Source organism: Lepisosteus platostomus, chromosome 3, assembly GCF_059453375.1.
Source record: "Lepisosteus platostomus isolate fLepPlt1 chromosome 3, fLepPlt1.hap1, whole genome shotgun sequence".
Lineage (NCBI taxonomy): Eukaryota > Metazoa > Chordata > Actinopteri > Semionotiformes > Lepisosteidae > Lepisosteus > Lepisosteus platostomus.
In genome coordinates this window covers 49,310,386-49,333,776 of record NC_142613.1, presented here as the reverse complement: position 1 = coordinate 49,333,776, position 23,391 = coordinate 49,310,386, and the positions used below count along the sequence as shown (strand labels likewise).

At 38.5% G+C, this 23,391-nt stretch overlaps 1 protein-coding gene across 1 annotated transcript in view; it reads left to right on the top strand.

The window, feature by feature from the left end:
- Nucleotides 1-17,909, top strand: part of snap91a (synaptosome associated protein 91a) — an 83,470-nt gene extending 65,561 nt beyond the window's left edge. Inside the window, 14 exon segments of the mRNA XM_088625897.1 lie at nucleotides 283-489; nucleotides 877-960; nucleotides 1,169-1,240; nucleotides 3,099-3,182; nucleotides 6,247-6,330; nucleotides 6,916-7,071; nucleotides 9,255-9,380; nucleotides 10,644-10,671; nucleotides 11,905-12,004; nucleotides 12,446-12,469; nucleotides 13,977-14,078; nucleotides 14,530-14,628; nucleotides 15,133-15,234; nucleotides 16,449-17,909. Coding sequence (XP_088482023.1) covers nucleotides 283-489; nucleotides 877-960; nucleotides 1,169-1,240; nucleotides 3,099-3,182; nucleotides 6,247-6,330; nucleotides 6,916-7,071; nucleotides 9,255-9,380; nucleotides 10,644-10,671; nucleotides 11,905-12,004; nucleotides 12,446-12,469; nucleotides 13,977-14,078; nucleotides 14,530-14,628; nucleotides 15,133-15,225 — 1,259 coding nt within the window. The 3' untranslated portion in view covers nucleotides 15,226-15,234; nucleotides 16,449-17,909.
- The last annotated feature ends 5,482 nt before the right edge of the window (nucleotides 17,910-23,391 follow it).

Below are 23,391 nucleotides of genomic sequence, written 5' to 3'. Positions count from 1 at the left end.
GGAGTCAAACCGACCTAAAGCTACCTTTATAAGAACAAGTCACTGCTGCTTTTCCTTTGGCTGTTTGAGAAAGCTAGCTTTAGACAGCGCTTGCTTGTTATCAGTATTTGCCCGAGGCTGCAGGACAAATGTTAATGGTGGCCAGCGTTTTATCTTTTTTGTTCATTTTTACTTTCTTTTACTGTACTTTTCTGATCTGTGGATTATTAGTTGCCAACTGGGGTTGAACATAACATCCTCCTCTCCCTTCCTCTCTGATCATATTTCCTGGCCCCCTTCAAGACCCCTTTGCACCATCCGAAGGTAGTGCAGACGTTGCACCAGAACTGGACCTTTTTGCTATGAAGCCTGCTGAGACCAGCGTTCCAGTAGTTACCCCTACATCTAGCACAGCTCCAAGTGCTGTCCCTGCAGCTCCCACTCCTACCACCACTGCTACTTCCACTCCTGCCACCACAGCTGCTCCTCCTGCTCTAGATATCTTTGGTGGTAAAGTTTTAACCTTTTTTTTCTGGTACATTTTTATACCTGCTGAATACCCTCTTTTGTTTTTAGACTCAAGCAGCAACTGTCAAAGAAAAAAAAGTTTGGGAAGTTGAACGTGTGGCAGTGGGTGATTGTTTCTCTTTTGTCTAGTCACCCGAGTTGTGTATCCACAGCCATCTCCCTAACTTTTTTTTATTTTGACTGATACCGCAAGAGTAGCTTATGGAGTTATGCTTCTTCTTACTTGTTCCTGATGTAGTGATTGTTAATTTTCAGCTTTTGAAAAATGTGCTTTAAGGCTTTTTTTTTTCCTAGAAGTGCTCTGCTTCTTTTGTCTTTGTTTTAATATGCACTAACTTACAATGAATGTGTGTGTGTCCTTGTTTGTAGATTTATTTGATTCTATGCCTGAGCAAAATGCCTCCACAGCTCCCAAACAGGATGCTACACCTAGCATAGACCTATTTGCGACAGGTACAGGATCAAGATGATTTATTTCCTTTGAAGCCTTCCCATCCTTGATGATCAATTTTCATTCTTTGCCATTCGTTTTCCTTCTCATCTTCGCTGTTTTCGTTGTGAAGTGCAAGTGTTGCATGTACCCGCAGCAAAAACAGATAGCTATTTTCTTGGTCATTAAAACTTCTGTTTGCTTTCACCTGTTTTCACAATAACTTGGAAGATGCTTTCTCGTCTCCTCCTCGCGTACCTTCTCCTTTGCCTGAGAGCAGCCTGACTGCTGATCTCCTGTCTGGTGAGTTGTCTCGCCATTTTCTGTTCAGCTACACTGCCCTGTGGCTTGTCTTCTTGCCAAGTAATTTAAAGTGTTCATTAGATAATGAGTTTCTGTCTTCTATGTTTTTTTTATTATCAGTATTTCAACTGGTAGACATTTTTCATTAAAGGAGTGGACAGAAAAAATGGAAACACCTGGGTAAATGTGAAAAAAATATTTGAAAACCAAGGGCTTCCACACAGGTGTGTTAATTAAGCAAAGAAGATCCAAGCCTTCTTAAGATCATGTATGAAAATACTGGATAGGCCTGGTTGTATAATTATGGTTAGCATGACTGCAAGAGGAGACCTTTGTAACCTTGAAATAAGGGTGATTTTTGGGGTGCGTGTGGCAGCACCTTCAGTGACCAGGTAAGCTCAACTTGGACAACATGTGTGGTCAACCAGTGGTTTGATGAGCATGACACGGATGTTTTGCCCATGTCGTGACCTTCTCTGTCACCAGATCTAATCAAGCATTTATGAGATATTCTGGAACAATGCCCAAAACAGCATTTTGCACCTCCATCAATCTGGTGGGAGTTGGTTGGTGCCACATCCCTTCTGCTTTATTCCTGATTCTAGCACAGTCTGTGCCACATAGCATACAGGCTGTACTGGTCACACATGGTAGCCTGACAGCCTAATTAGTGACTTTACATTGGTGTTTCCATTTTAGTCCACTACTTCTATGATATCCCAGTTTACTTGAAATTTACTGTGGTGTTTTTATGGTTTCAGTGAATAGGATAAAGTTGTTCTACAAGCTACACGTATTTTTGCATTGCTCTGGATAGAAAAATTAGATTAATTATATTGAAAAAAGAACTGATTATATCCTACTTCTTTCTTCCAATCTTTAACTGTGATTCACACTTCGCTAATATACAACTTACTGCTGTTTTGGATAATATTAGTCTCTATATAGTAATTCGATTTTTGTATCTTTTCCACAGTTTAGTTGAAATATATGTGATTATGTTGCCTTGGTCAAGCCAGACACTGGGGGATGGATATGTGGTGGTATGGGATAGGATCTTATTTAACTCAGGAATACCTTTGGTGCTGTTTGATGGGGTTAGGGTTAGGTTTAAGTGATACAATGTAACATAGTGTTCAGTGATACAATGAGGAAGTCTTTGAACCATCATTTATTCTGTTCCTGCAAACCCTGGAAGTCTGGAAGTGTCAGGTTTTCAGCAGGGCAGTTCAAGATTATCCAACTTCAAGAAATGATGTTAAGGCTTTGTTGTGGCCAGCTTTTTCTTCTGTCTTGACCCTACTAGAATATCTTTAGAATCAGCTCATCAGTGCCGTTATTGGGGGCAGTTGTGAACAATCTTTAGCAGCTTCACAGAGAGAGCAGGGAAATCCCACAACAGTCTTTCCAGAGGCTGATCAGGTCTATGCATCAAAACTGCAAGGATACCATACAAACTACATGTTGTGCTTCTGACAGTGTCACATTTCTTACTAAATATTTACCTGATTCTTTAATTTGTAATTTTGTTCACATTTCCTTTGATTTTGTTTGATGTCTATGTTTAAAATATTTGGTTAGATTCATTAGACCTTAGTCTGTTGTGCATCAGTCTAGTACTGCATGTACAGTACAACATTTCATAACTTAACAGCTTTCATTACTAGAAAAGTTAAGTATAAAGATTAATTTTCCATATACATCATTGTAAGTTGCCGTAGAGCCTGTCGGTTGTTAGGAAATATTGGTAAATAGGCAGAGCCAAGTTAAGATGTCTGCAGTCTTTCTGACATTTTTTTAATGCTCTGCAATTCTTTCTGATAAGCGTGTCTTGTTCCTTTCTTGCCGCCTGCTCCAGTGGACGCATTCTCTGCACCAACTCCAGCGCCAGTAGCGTCTCCTGCCAAGCCTGATGCTGCAGGTGTGCTCGACCTGTTTGGGGGTGCGTAATACAGAGTCACAGAACTGCTATTCCAGTCTGGTTGCTTTCAGAAAACATCACGAGAAAACTCTTGAAAGTTTAGAAAAGGATGTGTTTTATAAACCACAGGTCAGTTTATGATAGAAGAATTCCTACAGAACAATAATCCTTCTTTTCAAAGAAGTCCTTTAATTAACTATCTGTCCTTCAGAGTCCTTGCATCCCAATGTTTAAACACCTTTTATTACATTTTGAAAATTAGTGACATTTTAAAAAAGTAGTACACCAAACAAAAAAAACACATAACTCACACTCCAAGTTCAATAAATCACAAGTTGAGATTTTTTCCGCTGTTAAAAACAGTAAAGAATTGATCTGGAAGATCCCAGGCTGCCAACCCAGTGTATTGGTGCTTCCCAGCAGCATCTGTCTGATTTTTCAGTTCAGGAATGTGACATGCTGTTGTTGCCTGCATTATGATTAATATAACTTGGAGTTTATTTTCTGAAGCTGTCAAAATCCATTTTTAATTGGTATTTTTATTTGCTTATCATTTCCTTGGTCATTAATAAACTGCACTCCCTGAAAGACGTTCACATATGAAAATATTTTGCTGATCATTTACCTGTTGAAGGTTTGTTTCAGAGCTATGACATGTGTCAATATATCCATGGAATACAATACGATACACTGCGATGTGTTCTGTCAGAACAAGTAGTGATATTAAAATACGAAGTCTAACTAGCTAAATATTTAGTTATAGTCTAAATATATTAATCTAAAAGTTAATTAGGCAAATTTTAGTTTTAATGTTTAATAAAACCTTCAAAGAGGAGAAGAGGGAAGAAGAAAGTGAAAAGTCCGAAGAATGTTTTAACATTACAATGTGCTGAATCTATAGGTTGATCTTAGTGCAGGCTTTAATAATAAAAAAGCATTTGCCAAAACATACAATTTTATATATTGTTGATGTCATTTGAAATTGTCCCATATAGATCACTTTGCTCTGCTCATTAGTAATAAAACAGTCTGATTTCCTTCAGTCTGCAAGTTGATGTATTCAGGGCTTTAGTGTTGACCTCCATGCTGTTTGATCATTCCTATGCAGTGAAAAGAAAGAAGGCAGCATCCAGCAGTGTCAGTATTTTTAATGGAAGTACCACTGTGTTGGATGTGAATGTAATTTGGATGTAAATTCAGTTCTAGCAGGTTTCTCCATGCACTCTCTGGATGTACTCTGTATTGAATCCAGAAATTCATTGCCTATCTTTAGGTACAGCCTCAAAAAAATCATTTTATTAAATCATTATTAGATCACATCTAAACATAGCTTTAAATCTTTTTGAAAAAAAAATATGATGGTTCTTTGATGACATTTAAGAAATCATCAGGGCATTGTATCTTATTTTTCCTTAACAATGACTGAACCTATTAGACAATTACACATTTAAGTAAGATATGTTCAGTGGTAGTTGGGTTTCATGATAAAATGTAGATTTGTTTTTATTTTTGTCTGTGTATTTAATTCTGTTACCTTTGTTGATATTATGTACTCCAGTGGGTACATAGAATGTCTAACAACCTAAAATGTGGTATGTAGGGGAGAAATATTTAAATATCAAGACAATTAATGCCTGCTTCTTGAAATCTGTTCTTTTCTCAGTGTGAGTGTTAGGTTCTCCAGGTTTACTACTGCTGAAGTAGGATGGGATTGAGGAATGTTACTGTTTGGTGTTACAATTGTCCTTTACTGTAACTGGCAATATTCATTACAAACCTGTTTTGTAAAGGCAGTGTTTTCTGAAATTCTCTTGCATTTTTGATTGTCTCAGCTTATTTAAGGGTTTAATGTACTGGGAATAAAGGGAAATACATCACCTATAACTGCAGCAGTTTCAACAAAGGTATGATCAGCACAAAGACAGTGTTTTTGTAGCAAGTGCACTGACATATTGAACAGCTATCAACTCCAGGTGGGGTTCTGTAGTGACCAGATGTTCATGCCTGGATCATCTCAATGGGACTTCCCCATTGATTACTCTGCTGTACACAACAATTAACATATCTCTCTGCACATCTGCATCATACTGTACTTACTGATGTCCATTAGGGTGATATTTATATAAGCCCTTGATCAGCACTTTGCTCCAGTGCAGGTAGCTTTTCCTGTGTTGCTCCAGCCTACCAATGGCATGTAGGTCTCGTTTTCTTGAATAGATATGCCCATATTGGTCCCTTTCTGTGATTGTGATTTTCACCAGACTTGACATTCTGCAAAGTTAAAATACCTCATCAGCTCCCTCACTAATGAAGTGATTTAGTACTTACAGTACAGTATGCAACAAAGTGTAGCCATAATGAGTCATAAAATCTTAATGGAAATGACTCGAAAAACAAAATACACATACACATAATATAGTAGATGGACTGGAAATACATTTAATAAACCTTTCACATCGTGGTCAGGAGTGAAAAGCGTGTGATGACCAATGGTTAGTCAGTCTAACAAAAGTGATCAACTGCTTCAGCACAGCCGTGCAGCAGTAGTGAGAAGGAAGGAATGAAACTTATTCATTGTCATATTGTCATATTTCCAAACAAAATGCATGCATGTTGTGCTTGATTATTTCAGCCAACCTCTCCAAATTTTACATAGTATTATTTTGTTTCAATTTAATGAAGATGATAGGGCTTTTTTGATCATAGTTTAATATTGGGCAGATTTTTTTTTTATATTATACATATATTGTTTTAGTTTTAGTAATTTGTTTCTGTTTTTGTGCCGTGTAAACTCCAGTATTCCCCCAAAACGTTACCAATCCAGCTGTGACTAATTGTGGAATCTGCAGTAATGTAGTGAAAATGGAGACAGCATTTCGTTTTTCACACAAGTGTGCCACTACCCAGAGACGAAAAACACAAGGTCTTTTTTATTCACGTAGTAGATACAGAAGTCAGATTGGAGTGCTGCCCACAGCACCCTCTGGTTTGCCTGTCTTGCCTGTTGAACGTTTCATCAATGAAAAGTGTGCGTCTGATCTGAATACTTTTTTGCCCTCATGCTTCGTCTTGGATTACCTGGTAGATGCTTTTGGAAGCCCTGCTGCCGAGTCTCAGCCCTCTGCCCAGGCTGCTCCCAGTGGCCCATCATCGGCTGACCTGCTGTCTGGTAAGTTATCTGTGTATCCCTGCTGTGTAAGGTTCCCATTGCAAACGCATCAGTGAGCCAGTGTTTAAAATGGAAGAAATGTACGTCAGGAAATAAACCGCAAGCTGTTTATTTCTAATGTATTATAAGGGCAATGTGTCAATGTTCTATCCTTCAGCCAACCGTTTCTGGTAAACTACAGTAATTTTTTTGTTACCTCCTGAAAAGGAATTGGGGTTAATCGCTTCTTAAATGGAATTATGCAGTAAGAAATGTATTTTATTTAGTCCAACTGGCTGTTCTGTTGGTTTTTTTTAAAGTTGAAGTTTGTTTTGAAGTTGATATATTCCTGTAGGAGAGCTCGCACTATTCCTTTGGCATATTTACCATATTCATGTTGTTTTCTTGGTCAGGTTTTATCAATGGCAAATGTTTTAGTTTTGTATGTTCATACTGTTCCTCCAACCTCAGTTGCCAGTGTGAGTCATTTTTTATAGAAATGGTGCAGCTGCTCGTTTTGTCAGATTCTTAAAAAGGTGCTTTCTGCCAAGGCCCTCGTTGTCGGGTGTGTGTTTGAGCTGGCGCGATCTGAGACGTCTTCTGCAGGTTTAGGGAGCGGGTTCATGGCCCCCAGCCCTGCAGGAGCAGTTCCAGCGGCAGCGGTCTCGGCTCCAGCCCAGAACAACCTCTTGCAGACCAACTTTGACGCGGCTTTTGGCTCAACACCAGCAGCACCCTCCGGTAGCTCTTTTGATGCTTCAGGTAGGTGATGGTCCCTGTGTATGCTCTTAATTTGAGAGTGGACCAAATGTTTCCACTTTTTCAAGAACAAAACCACCCCCCTGGAGTCCTGTGAACAGTGCTGTGGTTGTTTGAGTTAAGATGGCTAATAGTCTTCACAGTATCACCCAGTTGCTGACTGGTAACTGAACTGGTAAACTAGCTGAATGTCATGCTGTATTGCTCCTTGTTCTTAGGTTCTAGCAGCTCACTATAATGAATTACCTGTTTGATGTGAAAGAATTGATGGCATCGAGACTGAATTTGTCGAGTTGCAGTCCAAAGTTTTCAGCTTTGATGACTTCCCGTCAGAACTACTAGCCCTTGTACTTTCCATTTAGTTAATTTATAAAGAATAGTTTAAGGATCCGAAAATATTTTCTGTTTGAATTATTTTTTCCACAAAAAAAAAAACACTGCCCTCCAAATGGAGAAACATGCACATCATTTGGGAATGAATGGAGTTTAACTTCATTCTCAGAGTTAAATGTAAAGAAGGGGAACAAAGAAACATTATCAGTTACTTTTCAATGTGGAATTAACCTCTGCTTGTTCCTATTCTGCGCGTTCGCTGACACAGCTCTCCACTCGCACATTCATATCAATTCGTCCTCCAAGTGCTTCACAAAGTGTTTGACTTTATAAGTGAAAAGTGAATGTCTGATAAAAAACATATATACAATATATAAAACAGCACACACTGTATATGGATTCGTCCTTAACAATTCAGAATGATTGAAAATGAAGGTCTGCAGCAACACAATATATGTGGTGTGTGATCATACCAAACACAACTCCACACACACTACACACAGTAGTTTGGAAAGAAAAATGAAAACAAGAAACAAAATCATATACTACAAACAGCACTGATCTCCTAAATCATTTTTTTTTTCTGAATCCAGTCAGTATTTGGCCCAATCTCTAATCTTACAGAGTTAAGGATACAGCGTCTGTCTAATGAATTCCTGCTGTATAATTGTGATGGAAACATGCAACAAGGGGCATTTCACTGTGATCTGGTGACATAAAAGTCCTCCGTTCTTATTTAAAATCAAAATTCGAAAACCTGCCTAAAAGCCATTGAGGTTTTTTCTAGTGTTCCGAAGGAAAATATAAATATGGACTACATTAATCTTATATACATGTGGTTTAGCTTTAAAGCACCTTTTAATTCATTATTTTAAATTAAATAATACCAGAATATCACGTAATGGCAAGGTATTTTCAGGAGAACTTTTACTGGTAACAGAGTGGACCCTTGGTGTGCATGAAAAGAAACACTGTACTGTACATGGACTAAACTGCCTGCCTCCCTGTTTGTTTCAAGCTTCTTTCCCACCTTGCATAACAAATGCTTGTATGTTGCTCAGATTGTGTAATGTGTGGTTTTCAACTGGTACTGCTTCAGGCTTAATTCTTCAACACTGCCTTTTCTTTCTTCCATTCGCACTCTTTCTCTCTCTCTGCTGGGTCATTGCTTGCTTCCAATGTATGATTGGTGAGTCTTAGCCTTTACACAGCATAATATGAATTGTGCACTGTAGTCTGCGCTCCTCTACTACTGAACATTGGGGACTCCAATCTGGGATTGTTAAATCAATCTAAGCCTTGCGTATGCCAGCATGATTTTCATTTGTTCATTTGTTTTTATTTATAGGAATGTTGAAGAAAAATGATGTTTAAATCAAATACATGTGATTTTTTTGTCAAAAGGTTAATTTATAAATTCTTCTTAGTTTCATTATTTAAGATAGACTAAGGTTATGCTGCTTCTTGGTGGAGGGATATTGAATTATAACAAGTCTTAGGAAATGCTACATTTTCATTATTCAGACATTTCCTGTTAAAGTAATTCAATATGCATGTGCAACGTGATTAAGTTTTTCTGGATTAAAGAAGCTACAGTTGGGAAATATGAAGTGAAAAGTGCAGTGGAGTTAGTTTGATGTGTGAAAGATATTTATGCCTAAGTCTGGCATATTCTTATGTAGTGAGCTGGTCTGAGTGCTCCTACTGAAATTCATGTTAATTGCTGACTCTTTTTTCGCACCCTTTCTGAGCCGGGTTAGAAGCGTGCCGCGGTGCTGTTTGATCTCTGTTGCTCGCCGAGTCATTGCAGCACTAATCCTCGTGTTTCCACCCTGAAGTTTTTGATGGATTAGGGGACCTCCTGATGCCGACCATGACGCCCCAGGGCCAGGTTTCCATGGGTACCCCCATGGGGGGAGCGCAGTCAAGTAAAGTCCTGGGTGGAGACCTGGATTCTTCCTTGGCAAATCTTGTTGGAAGTACGTATTAACATAGCAAGTGTCTGAGACTGTGTAGGCATCCAGTTACAGTATTTATTTTATTGGGACGGTGCAGTTTGTTAATTGGGCTGCAGGCATGTATTCAAAGAGCACATACTGAACAACAGCACTGACATTGGTTATTAAGCAAGTATATAATTTTTGCATTTCGTGGCATGTAAGGTTATATAGATGATTCTGGTGGAGTGATATCCAGGAAATGTACAGTACTGCTTACAGTAGGGTCTCAACATCAGGAATAGCCAAATTTGCATATAACCAAGTCCACCCCTAGCCTGTCCCATGATGTGCTAACACTATATAGTATGTGCAGTAGGTCTAAAAAATATAAATATAATAATATAATATTGGTCAATTTGAAGAAACAACAGTAGCCACAAACTTAATGTAATCAGCTAAAATACACAACATGAATCCCTCCTCTGTGTCCAGCGGATGCCTGCACGTTCTCTCTGCCTCTGTGATTCTCATGCCCTACTGTAATTAAAACAACAATATAACTGTCAATGAGCCTGTGGAGTCGTCTCCAGCCTGTTATTCCCTGCGCTGCAGATACAGAACCAGGAGTTTTCGTTAAAATACAAAAACAAGACCAGGCTGAGATGTGGATAGTGGGTATTGACTATTTAGGTAGTGGGCTGGGAAAGGCTCACTCACGAGCAAGATTTGTCTCGCAATCCTACTCTGATGTGTGGCTAATTTGAAAATTGGGCTTAACAAACTTAAGCTGGCTTTCATCCCTCTCTTGCTCTTCTTTCATACAAGACCCCATTGGCCTGATCAAATCGCAAATAAGCTAATTTATCAAAATTAAAATACAGATGTTGAGACCCTACTGTACTGTGTACAATATTCATAAAAAATATTTTGCTGCTGTCTCTTTTAGCCATTCTAATAATTGGAGGTATTGAAGAACTGGATATGTACAGTTAAACTCCTGTCATGACAGTAAACAGTAACTTAATGCTTCTTTCTTGAATTGAAACTTAGTGTAGCATCCCAGTGTTTGACTTTTGGGGCAGTTCATCCCACTTTTTGATTTTGACAGAGTATTTATGATTTCAGAGACTAAAGTAGGTCAAGCCCTTGGGCATTGCCTTCTATAAACCTTCTATAGAATAGAATAATACATAATTTTATCTCATATTTAATTCACTGTAAAGATAACACAACAACCTGACTGTTAGGAATTTGTTCAGAAAAGAGCTGCTGCTGTCAGTTTACATTTCTTTATTTTTACAGATCTTGGAATTTCTGGGACACAAAAGAAGTAAGTCTTTTTTTTACAAAAGACAATGTATTTAGTTATTCTGCACATTTCGTGTTTGTTTTATTTATTTTTTTATTTTCTATTTACTGTTCGCCCTTACATAGATACTATACTGTATGTATTTTCCATTTTACTTTTTTTTGGTAGCTCTGTGACTTTTGTGAAGATATTTGCCCTTTTGAATTTTGAGACTTCTTTACAACTAGATTACATCTATACAAAGTTTTTTTTAATCAAATTACTCACATGACAACCTTCGCATTAAAGCAGTCTTTATATGCAATTTCGCCCACTTCTTCCCTTTTTCTAGAAATAAAGGAAGCTCAGTCATTCACTAACATTTTAATGACTCTTTGTAGTGTCTGCAACTATGCTCCATGACCTGTTAGAGAAGCAGTTACAAACATATTCAGACCTTTTAATGTAGAGTCAAACTGTAGAGGATCGTACGTGCAGGAGCACAATCATCTCACCCAGGATGTGTCACAGCAACAATGTGTTGGACTAAGCAGTTATTGAAAATGGATGTAGGGATGGAACACATGAGAAGGCACTCTTCTTAATTCAGTTCGGGATTTATTATCCCCATTTGTTTTATGGCAGAGTCCAACACAACAATACAACAAAAACAGACAAACGTCATCAACAATAAATACAGTACATCAGTGTTTCAGGCGATATTATTACATTGTTTGAAGGTGAGATTTCCTGGGTCTGCTACCACTATACCTGCGGGCACAGGAGGATCTCCCAGATGGGAGTAGTGTAAATTTACAATGGAGGGGGTGAGACACACTCCATGATGCATTTAGCCTCTTTAATACCCTCTGTTTGTAGAGGGCATGTAGATCTGCTTTCCCCCAGTGACTTCGTTGCTTATCTTCACTCATTTTTTCACCCAATTACAAGTAGGGCAATATGTTAAAACACTTTCAGTTAATGATGTGTAGAAAAATATGACTGAGAAAAAAGCCTCCATTGCCCTTTTTTGTAAATGGTGTCTGTGACCACTTCTACAGTCTGACTGTCAATTGCAGTAGGTTGGAGGGGTAATGCATTTTATCCTAAAATCATCTGTCATTTAATAAAAACATTTAATATCAAATAGAATTCATCAGGCCATTTAGTAAAAATCATTTAGGATGGGCCCATGGTGTTTTCCTGGGTTCTTTAATATCTGAGCTTCAGCACTGTGTGCATTTAAAACTATTAAATATGTGGTCTTCCCTACAGAGATCTTCAGTGGAATTCAGGTGAAAGGAAACTGACAGGAGGAGCAAACTGGCAACCTAAAGTAGCACCAGCAACCTGGGGTGCACCTGGGGCTCAGATGGTAAGAGCTTGTTGTATGTACTGTAGGTTTCTCATTACTCAAATTCCCATGTGTATGCTCCTGTAGTCAGTACACTTGGACTGATCAGGTTAGACTCATGCTTACTACATTTTTCTTTGCAATTTCAGTCATGTGAAGTGCTGTGTTTCTCTTCTCTGTTTGAGCTGTAAAGTACAGCTCGTAATGGATACCATTAATCTGTGGAATATTCCAAAGGAATATAAATTGCTAATAATTTGTTGAGTTCAGTATTAACCAAGTATTTTGAACTCCTTAGGAGAATGCATTTCTAGTCCAATCTGGTTAAATCAAGACATTTGTCAAGATGTCTATTTGTAGTATTAGTATCCACCTGATACTTTAACCATCCAGGTTTCCCTATTACTTGCAAATTGGAAAAGATATGTTTGTTAATAACTAAATATCTATTTCTCCCATCAGAAGTGTTGGTTCTTCTCTTGTTATGTAAGTCAATCATTTTTTCTCCTGGAAGATATCTGTGGCCTACTAACCAAATCCATAGCTCTGCAATAAAATGACACTGCTGTAACAGGAAAAAAAAACTAAATAATGTGGGTGGCGTTTTGTATTCATTCTTCTAGTTATATTCACCAAAAATGCTTTCTTGCAGCAAGCTTTCAAAATCATTTATGTCATTTAGACTTGCATAACGCATTTCCTGCATCTCTTGGTGTAAATTTGTAGTTTGATCTCATACTTATCAAAGAATGGAAAAATCGTTTATATTTTTGTGCTGTGCTTATTTGCCTGATAAGAATCATATTTCTTATGTCTTTGAAGCTTTTCCCTGTTGTTCTCTAATGCATCTCAGCGTTTTCAGCTTCCTGAACATTAAAGCTATATGTACGCATTTGTTGGTAGCCTCATCTAGGACATACTTAATATTGCTAGCGGCTTAAGATTCTTTAACCGGGCAGCCGTTGTAAAAACAGATTGTAAAAACAAGGGGGGACTGCCAGAGGGCATGATGGGACACTCCCAAAACAGGAGAATTCAATATTTTCACCGGGAAGTCAAGACATTGGCTGTACCTATGAGCACTTTGGCCATATAAAAAGACATTCAGAATACAGGGGTTGTCTGTTCAGGCCCTCACAGTCTTCCTGACAGTGAGACACGAAATCTCAGGGTGAGATCAGTTGCAATGCTTTAGAAAAAGGTTTTAAAACTTGAGTAACAGCTTCGGTCATAGCCCGCTGCTAAGAATAATGACGGTTTTGGGTGGAGCAGCTGAATGGGCTCGACCAAGTCAGTAGATTTCCATGTTGAATATCTATTAAAGGGCAGCTAGGAGTGCCTTAATTTGGACTAGCATCACAGTTTTGTGTGTAGATTTCCCCTGCTATTCTATCAACTGTTACAGATTCAAGTTTAAAGAACATACAGTACGAACAGACACTGCAGTGTAGAATAGCATGCAATGAGTATCACTGAAACACTTGAATGTGGTAAATGTAAAATGTGTAAAAGCCTTATGCTTTTGTATACAGTATCTTCTTGTTTGTTACAAGATAAATATAATTTTATTCTGCTTTGGCCATTTTTGACCACTGAGGGTTCACTAAAGGGCTAGGCAGTCATTGGGTTCAGGTGTATCTAAATTCTCTCTCACTTATAATTTTCCCCTGATTTTCTGACAAGGCATAGAGGCAAACTGAGCTGTATTTCTGATCTTAAACTAAACTTCAAAGCTCTTTATTTTCAGGATTGAGATATCAGAATCCACATACAAAGGTAAAGCATGCTTTGGCAACAGACTCACTTAGACCTTCCTAATATGAGAAGCAGAGAAACTTTGGAAGTGTAGACTAGTAGCATGCACCCAGTCAGGCCAGTCAAGTCAGCTCGTGTCAGGTTTAAGCAACATCTGTTGAGAAACATCGCTCAAACACAACCTACATATTCTGAAAAACTTGCCCGACGTGAGCCTTGTTCTGCCCTCACCCTCCAGCCCAGCGCCTCTCCTGGGACCGGGCCCCCCGTGGGTGGTGTGCCCCCTGTTGGAGCAGTACCACCAATGGGCGCTGTCCCTCCACAGCCTGGGTTCGGGATGGTAAGAGATCCGACTCCTTTTTTCCTAAATCATCTCTGGAAATAATAATAATTATAATAATTGCTTACACTTATATAGCGCTTTTTCTGGACACTCCACTCAAAGCGCTTTACAGGTAATGGGGACTCCCCTCCACCACCACCAATGTGCAGCATCCACCTGGATGATGCGACGGCAGCCATAGTGCGCCAGAACGCTCACCACACATCAGCTATCAGTGGGGAGGAGAGGAGAGTAATGAAGCCAATTCACAGAGGGGGATTGTTAGGAGGCCATGATTGATAACAGCCGATGGGGAAATTTGGCCAGGATGCCGGGGTTACACCCCTACTCTTTTCGAGAAACACCCTGGGATTTTTTAATGACCACAGAGAGTCAGGACCTCGGTGAATGAATGCAGAAATCCAAGAGGAGACGTGCACAATTATTCTCCTTTCTTTACGTTGTTCAGCCACCTGCTCCCGGGGCTGGTGCTCCAATGATGCCCCAGTCGTCGATGATGTACCCCCAATCCATGATGAGGCCGGCATTCGGGGGAACCGGCGCACCAGTAAGATGCTCTTTGCTTCTGTTCTGTTTATCATGAACTGTTATGCTGTGGCAATAAGATGGAAAAAGCCGCGTCTGCTGAACAGGCTGAGGAATCCAGGGGCTTGATGCCAGTGAGGGCACGAGGACATACTACAGCTAGTGGAGACAGCCGAACAGGATGTATTATTTGCTCTAGCAAGACAAACATTATGTATAGAAATAAAAAAAGAGATTTTGATCCTGAGATAAGGAAAGTCAGTTTTCTATCACATTTTGTTGTGGTATTATTTATTACTTTCAATGGTTTAAGCTGAAATGTATTTAATGAGAAAGCCACATGTGGTTGGTAATTACATCATTTCAGAAGTGGTGATTGAAGCCAAACCATGTAAAATGTCCATATCGAATGCATTCATCTCTGCCAGGAAATTAATACTGGACATGTGCACACTGTGATATTTTTTAGTATCTGACTGCAGTCTTTGCTTTGTGTTTCTTCTTTCCTTGGTTCTGTTTCTGCTAGCTCTCCCCAAGCCCTACACCTGCAACTCAGAGTCCCAAAAAACCTCCCACGAAGGACCCACTTGCAGATCTAAATATCAAGGACTTCCTATAAGCCTATAAGGTACTTTCTAGAGCTACTGTATGTGTCCTGGCAGTGCCATTGCGTGTGTTGTGTGCAGAACTTTACTAAGAAAAATTGTAAAATATTCATTGGGTGAAAATGTCCAATAAACAATATGCAACACTTACTTTTGTAATACAAAAACAATTTATGGTATTTAGAAATGATCAAATATTTCTGTAAACAAGATCAACAGAAACACAAGTTCACTTCAGTATTTCTTACAAGTAGATAGACTGCATTGAATTATTTTTTTATAATAATTTAGCATTCTTTTATATTTATTTTTATCAGTATTATATATAATAAAATACAATTTATATGATTTAAAAAACGTTTTTTGCAGATATACATTTCAGCATGATTGGCCCCACAATAAGAGCTGTGAAATGGAGACCCTACTGTTGATTTAAGTGTCAAGAGAGTACAGAAATAAACTGCACAACATTGAAAAATATGTACTGTATATTGTTACAAATATATACTGCTGTGTGTGATTATGTGATAGCAGTGTACTAGTTGTCAAGAATTATGATGTGTCTATATCGTGTCTTTATTTCTTAAACATTTTCATCCATTCTTAGCTGCCACATTAGCCCTGAACATCTGACTGACAGACACCATGCTTAAAACGTGTATCAGCTTCAGTTAAATTGCATCTAGGGTATGATACAAAATCGCAAAACAACTTAGGCGTGGGCGTAGCATTTCTGAATATCAAACACAATGTAACTCTGGGAATGAGTCAGTAATGCTTGCAAATAAACCATTATTAAGATTTACTCCTGAGTCACTGAAACATACCTGCTGTAGTCCAGATGCATTTTAATTCAGCGACAGTGGGCGTACAGTAATGTAGGTGTGCATACAAACTCTCTGCTCAGATGGTTTCAGTTGAAGGTGTACATTAGTGTAATTATGAGGATTTTAAGCAAAGGCTTAAGTTGGCAGTTTATGAATGTCAGTGTTAACCGTTTGTCTCGTCAGGTATTCAACAGGGCCAAATGGGCTTTTTTTTTTGGCAATTATTGTTTAGTTTCCATTTTTCTTCTTTCTTTTTTAGTCACCATTATGATTTTATTTCCCGGCTGTTGCGCATGTTAAGGAGTCCTGACATTACTTCTAAAAACAATGAGCTCTCCCCCCCCCCCCCACATGAAGTATTCCTGCCATGTTCAGAAGTGGCTAATGCAAACTTTCATGTCTCTCCCCAGCTGCTGTTTTCTGGACTCCGTGAAAGTGTCAGCTTGGTGTCTGTAATCAATCGTTGATACCTGGAAGCTCCTAGCTAGCCACCAATACAAAATTCCATTCAGACCTTTTCTCCTAACTGTAAAATGTTGTAGCACAACTGTGAAAGTGAACCATAGAAATGTGTGCTTATCTTGATGTATTCCCTTACCTAAAGAAATGTGTATTTTAATCCTTCCTTTTTAAGTGTTTGCGAATTTGAACGATGGATGTATGTTACCGATGCCTTCTCGTGCTTCTCTGTACCTCTCACAAGGTTGCAGGTATGCAGCTGATACGTCGTGAGCCATTTGGAGAAATGTGTATGTGTATTTTGGAAGGTTTTCAGTGTATATAGGTTCACTGGCAAGTCCAAGGATTTTCTTTCTATCCTGTATATCTGTTAAGAGCGTATAGTTGTGAATCTGGTATCAAGCTGTATAAAAATGTGACCATACCCGTTAGCTCCTGTCCTTAATCTAACTTATTTGAGAAACGTTATATATAATTCTATTTTATCTGCAGGCTTCTGAAACCCAGAGCACCTCCTGTGTTTTTTTTGATTGTTTATTTTTTTCGGTATATTGTGTTTCATGCTAAGAATTATTTATAATTCAAAGCATTGCTTTATGGAAGTTGGCAAACTACCATATCTATTTCAGGATATTTTATCTACAGATTACATATTTATCTTTATTCTTATGTTTGAAAAAATGTATTATATTTTCGTTATTTCCATAGATTTGGGGAATCTATGCATTCCCTGCATTCAGTATGAGGCAGTGTTTAATCAAACTCTTTATGTCAAAGGGCCACGCTCTCCTGGCATCCTGTGAAATTAATGATCTCATCCCCTGACTCCCACACAAAAGAGGATCATTAGGTTACAGAGTAATGTTTGTCTTGGAATAAGCACTTCCTACAGCAGTGAACAATTGTGTTTGAATTTCATAGTTGCTAATGTTTTATCATCACCAAATGGGGGTGCGTAGTGTTATTTTTGTATTACCTATAAAAAATAGGGTTTGTTACTTTGCCTCCATGAAAGCATCCCCTGTACCCTACCTGTTAATGTGTGTTTTCTGTTGCTTCAGTGTTTACTTTTCCTCCTGGTGACAGTGGTGGTAGCACTGATGAAGGTCGTCAAGCATACAGATTTCAGAAGGAGATCACTGTTGATCAGTGTTACTTTGTCTTTTAGGCTTGGCAGCTCTTTAGAAGCAGTGGAATCTGTCTGACTGTAGCTCCTGTACACTCTCGGAATTAAATGGGTAATCTGTGTATTGTACCATTCCAAGTGACTGTATCGACAATTGTTGTGAGAACAATGGATAAAAAAGCAAAATCTTTTAATTTTGTTTAAAATGGCTTTTGTTTGATTTTGATTAACAACCCCAGTGCATGTATGCCCTTTGAGATGCAATAAATTCATTGAACTTAAAGAACATTAGTCTGCTTTTACTTTGTTCATTTGAAAAACAATACTCAAAAGTCAGCATCATAAAGCACAATGGTTTAAAGAAACCTAAATACTTATCCCACTTAATTTTAGTTTTCTTATAAAAATACTGCATGGGCATGGTTTAGTGAGTTACTTCTAATGTTTCCTTTTTTGGTACGTAGGAGTTGGCGATTTGCAAAGTACAAGCTTTATTGCCAAAGATCTTCTACAACCATAAAATATTCCATTAACCTAAAAAGCAGCTTTTAGCAGTTCAGTCTCTTTGTGAGCAGTGGAGTTCATTAATTAGGCACACCATTCTTTTGACATGAAAGTTGGCTCGCTTTTTTAATTAATTGAGAAATCACTGTTTGAAATTCACATTCACGTAATGTGAGCTGCTCACCTACAGTATTTTGTCTTGTAGTTTAACATAATTACCCTTTCACTGTTACCCTTTCAAGATGTCTTTGCCTCAGAGTTTCATGCCGTCGTCACACAATATTGCTCACGAAAGTTTAGCTGTCTTGATCACTGAAATGCCTTACAAATACACCCCAATAATGTCACTCTTTCAAAATCACTGAATTCTCCTCTTGTAGCTAGCCACAGTTAAAGGCAGCGAGGCCTTTCAAGCAGTTTAAGATTTGACCCTAAGCATGCTGGGATGTTATCTGCAAAATAAAAGTATAAGTCACACCTTCATTTGCCCTGGTGTTTCAATTTTGTTATCTGGTACTTGCACATGAAAAAGACAAGATTTACACTAAACCCCCATCATAACTGTATTGGCTTATTGTAATGTTTGTGGATTCTGGCAATAATGTTAAGAGCTTATCCACAAGACAGTCTTCTTGATAGCCCAAACTTTATTACATGTGAACATATCATTTTCATAAGAAATAGAAACCTCTTTAATCAAGTAGTCAGTCACATTAGGTCATGATAATCTGCTGTGATGATGTACTGAGGTTTTTTGGCTCCTGCCAGTGTCCAGACAATCATCTCCACAATCTCTGTGTACGTCTAATATGAGAGACAACACAGTTTCATTCGGACACTATATCCATCCATTATCAGAAAGGAATTTCTTCTCAGTTATGGTCACAACAACCCTGAGCCTGACCCGGATTTTTAGATAGTCCATAATTATAGGGACAAGAAACAATTCAGAGACCCATTATTGCCCTAGCTAGGATATCTTTAAAAGATGAGAGGAAATTGAAGCACCCAGAGAAAACATATACAGAAACTGGGTGAACATGCAACATCACACAGAAAGTTCTGAAAGTTATAAAATGTAACTTAATTTAAATTAGATTTTGGAAAAAATAGTTTGGTGCAATAGGTTCAGAATACATTTTTTTTAGCTGTGCCTTGAAACAATAAAATAACATTGAGTAGGCACATGAAGTGCAACTAAATTGAGTAGACTGCAGTAGATGCCTGTAGCTCTTGTTGAAGTACAATATACGAGGTTGTCCACATTTCAGAAAAGTGACTTTTAAATATCTTTCTTCAAATAATTAAAACAAATACAAAACAAAATCATATTGCTCTTTAAATGAAGTATCAAATGAACAAAAGTGTTCAGTATAAGCAAGGTTTTAAAAATATTCACTTAAAAATGTATTTTGTTCATTTGCAATACAGCAAAATGTGACGTCATTGAAAGGGGGTGAATACGTTTGCCAAGAAATTCTGGCCTTAGGCTAAATTGGTGGCAAACCTGGTTTTTCCACTATAGTACTTTTGCAGCACATACTGTACATGTGGTGGAGGATGCTATTCTTAAATGTAGCCAGTAAAGAACTGGAACTACAATAATCAGTGTTCACAATAACTACTGTTCTAGACACATTCATTAGAGATCAAGCATTAAAAATGCAAAGTATTGAATTAATTTATGAAGCACAATAAGCTCAAGATCTATCCATTTTCTAACCACTTCATCCAAATTAGGGTCATGAGGAAGCCGGAGCCTATCCCAACAAGCAACAGACACAAGGCGGGATACATCCCAGATATGATGCCAGTCTATCACCGGACAGACACACACACTCCCACCAGGACCAGTTTTCCCAGAAGCCAATTAACCTACTGTACCAGAATGTCTTTGGACTGTGGGAGGAAACCGGAGTACCAGGAGGAAAAACACGTAAACACGAGGAGAACATACAAACAGATAACACAGATAACACCCCAGGTCTAGAACTGAACCCAGGGCCCCTGTGCTGTAAGGTATGAAAATAAACCATTCTGTCCAGTGTTACTCATGTTTGAATTGTTTAAATGACTGGAACACGACAATTAGCTATTAGTACTCAAGAGATCAAGTAGGGTTGTTTTTGGTCTTTCTCTCATCCTTATGTGACACACTGCATACAGTATGAATATTTGTTAAGAAAAGACCACTGTGGTGCTGCTTCACTTCATCTTCATGCTTCACTTATGGCCAGCAACCATATCACCCTGCAACTCACAACTGGCAACCCACTGAAGCTAAGCAGGTGTGAGCCTGGTCAGTACCTGGATGGGAGACCTCTTGGGAAAAACTAAGGTTGCTGCTGGAAGAGGTGTTAGTGGGGCCAGCAGGGGGTGCTCACCCTGCGGCTCATGTGGGTCCTAATGCCCCAGTGTAGTTACGGGGACACTATACTGTAAACAGGCGCCGTCCTTCGGATGAGACGTAAAACCGAGGTCCAGACTCTCTGTGGTCATTAAAAATCCCAGGGCGTTCCTTGAAAAGAGTAGGGGTGTAACCCCGGCGTCCTGGCCAAATTTCCCATCGGCCTTGATCAATCATGGCCTCCTAACAATCCCCCTCTATGAATTGGCTTCATTACTCTGCTCCCCACTGATAGCTGATGTGTGGTGAGCGTTCTGGCACACTATGGCTGCCGTCGCATCAGCCAGGTAGATGCTGCACATTGGTGGTGGTGGAGGGGAGTCCCCATTACCTGTAAAGCGCTTTGAGTGGAGTGTCCAGAAAAGCGCTATATAAGTGTAAGCAATTATTATTATCTGTACCCTGGCTGCTGCATCAGCAATGTTACGTGATGGTGGTACAGTATGCGCTAATGTATCTGTCTACCCAAATCACTCCACAAGTAGCTTAAGAGTAAGAGCTTAAGAGAATATTTCACAAGTGAAATATTTTGGAATGCTTTCTGCATTGGGATTTAGTAGTTTGGATGTCATCCTACATAAGCTGTGCAATTGCCAAGTTGTTGATGGTGCTATTAATGGTGATTTCTAAGGCTGTGGCTTCAGTGGCTTCTCCTCATTCTTGGTTTTCTCAGTTTGTAGCTGTTTATAGCACTATCTATAAAACACAAGTATGGAACAGTATTAACTCATGCAGTACTTAATCAGACATACCAAATCAATATTGTTGTGGAACAGAACTGCAGTTGTTTAGTGACCCTTCAGCTATGGTTACAAAATCATCACACTGCTTTTCAATAATTCTGCTTAAATTTAAAAAGAAGAACTGTGATCAGAGCAATGAGCGTAGCTGAATGAAACTGCACTCAAAAGTCATACAGATCAATCCATTACAGAGCAGTTGAGCCACAAAATAAAACTCTGAAGGTCCATTTCCATCTGTTGTCAATAAAAGTCATGGAAAGAATAATATTTAGAATCAATCTCTAGAAAATGTGAAAAAAAACTTGCATTTTTCAGAATGGCCATGAAAGTGAAACACTGGCACCCGACACAACATATTTAAGCCAAAACAGACTACAATACTAGTTAGGCTTTCAAACTTACACATGCAGCAGATAAAACATAGCGCATGAGTGCAGAACTCTGTAATCATAAAAAAACTGGCAAGAGGTCCTTAGCTTTACATCAACGCAAGCAAATGCAGTCAAACCAGGATTTCTGTACTATTGTGTAACTTGAAGGAAACTAAGATCTGATAGCCATCAACTCAGATTGTTACATACTCATACCGTGTGTAGAAGATGTGGAGACATGGAGAAACATCTTGAAATTGGATTTATTAAAAATACTGCATTTTGTGAAGAATCTTTTAAGTACCATCTATACATTTACTATATGTACTCTATATATTCGATATTTAAATGTATTCCATGCATTTAAATAATCTGAAAACATGAACTAGAACTGGAAATACATTCAAAAGATTTTTAATCTTCACAACCATACTGTATCTACTTCATAAAAAAGATAATATAATGATAAAAAAGTACAGAATCTTTCCTCTCTTGTGAAACATACTAAGCAATTTGTATATTAATCTGGAATTAATACATCAGTGAAATTTCCTAAAGATACAGCATTTTCAGAATTCTTAACAAAATCTTTAATTTAGGAAATCCATCACAATATTTTTACTGAAAAATACACAAACAATCTAACAACTACACAGTCTATCAAATACTGTTTTTTTTTCTTTTAACCATATGAAGAGTTCAGAAGATTTCAGCAAAAAGATTGACAGAAATCCAGGCATACACCTGGCAGATAACATTTAATACGCTGTAGACATGGCAGGCCAGCAGTTATTGGGCTAATAGCTTCAGCTGACCTGTCACTAGAAGTTGTACGGGCCTCTATTTGTATGTAAATAGGCTCACATGCGTTCCTTAATGAGGTAAATGGTGAAGAGCCGAGAGTCACATTCTCACATGGGTTTAATTTAGATTTAGTTTTGATACAAGAGGATTCGGTTTGGTTTAGTTCAGAGTAGATTGTCTTTGTGATGAAACATTTCCTTGCATGCTATTTGGGTTTGGTCATAATTTTTTCCAGCATGCTCAGGCCTCATGAGCTCTCTGCTGAGAGGCAGGCCTGTCCCATTAGGTAAGAGTTCTGTGTGCAGGTAGCAACTGGAAGGTACTGTATTTTGTGATGCTAATTTTGAAAGGCTTATTATTTCTTCTCTTTCAAAAGGTGTCTATGGAAATTCTGGACAATGTGAATGTACAATTAGAAAAGCGGCATGTTAGAATAAGTAAAACTATAGAGTTTAATTCAAGAGATTAAAATTGTATTGTACACTAAGGTCTTGTGCCCAATTTTTGTCTGCATGTTGCAGAAAAGATGTAGCTGCTCTGGAATCATTCCTGAGAAAATCCAGCTACGTTCTGGTGAATAAGTGAAAGTCCTGTACAGGCTGAAGGAAATCCTCAAAGGTACTGACAGTCAGCCAAGTGGATTTGTTCACCATGAGCCGGAGGATACGAGAGGGACTTACAGTATGTGGAAGTGCTCTGAGACCAGGGGGTGCTTCTTTGCCCACGGTGGTGTGGGAGTATAGTGTAAGCTACACAGCCATTCTTCACGCTGATACCCTGGTTTCTTCAAGAAATGGCTGGGTTAGATCGTGGATCAATGAACTAACTGCTGTGCCAAATGGAGGATTGACTAACCTCTTCAATCTAGTCTGTAACCTTTTGTTCTTTATTTGAATGTGCTTTACTCGGGCATTACCACAAGATGGCACTAGAGTGCTT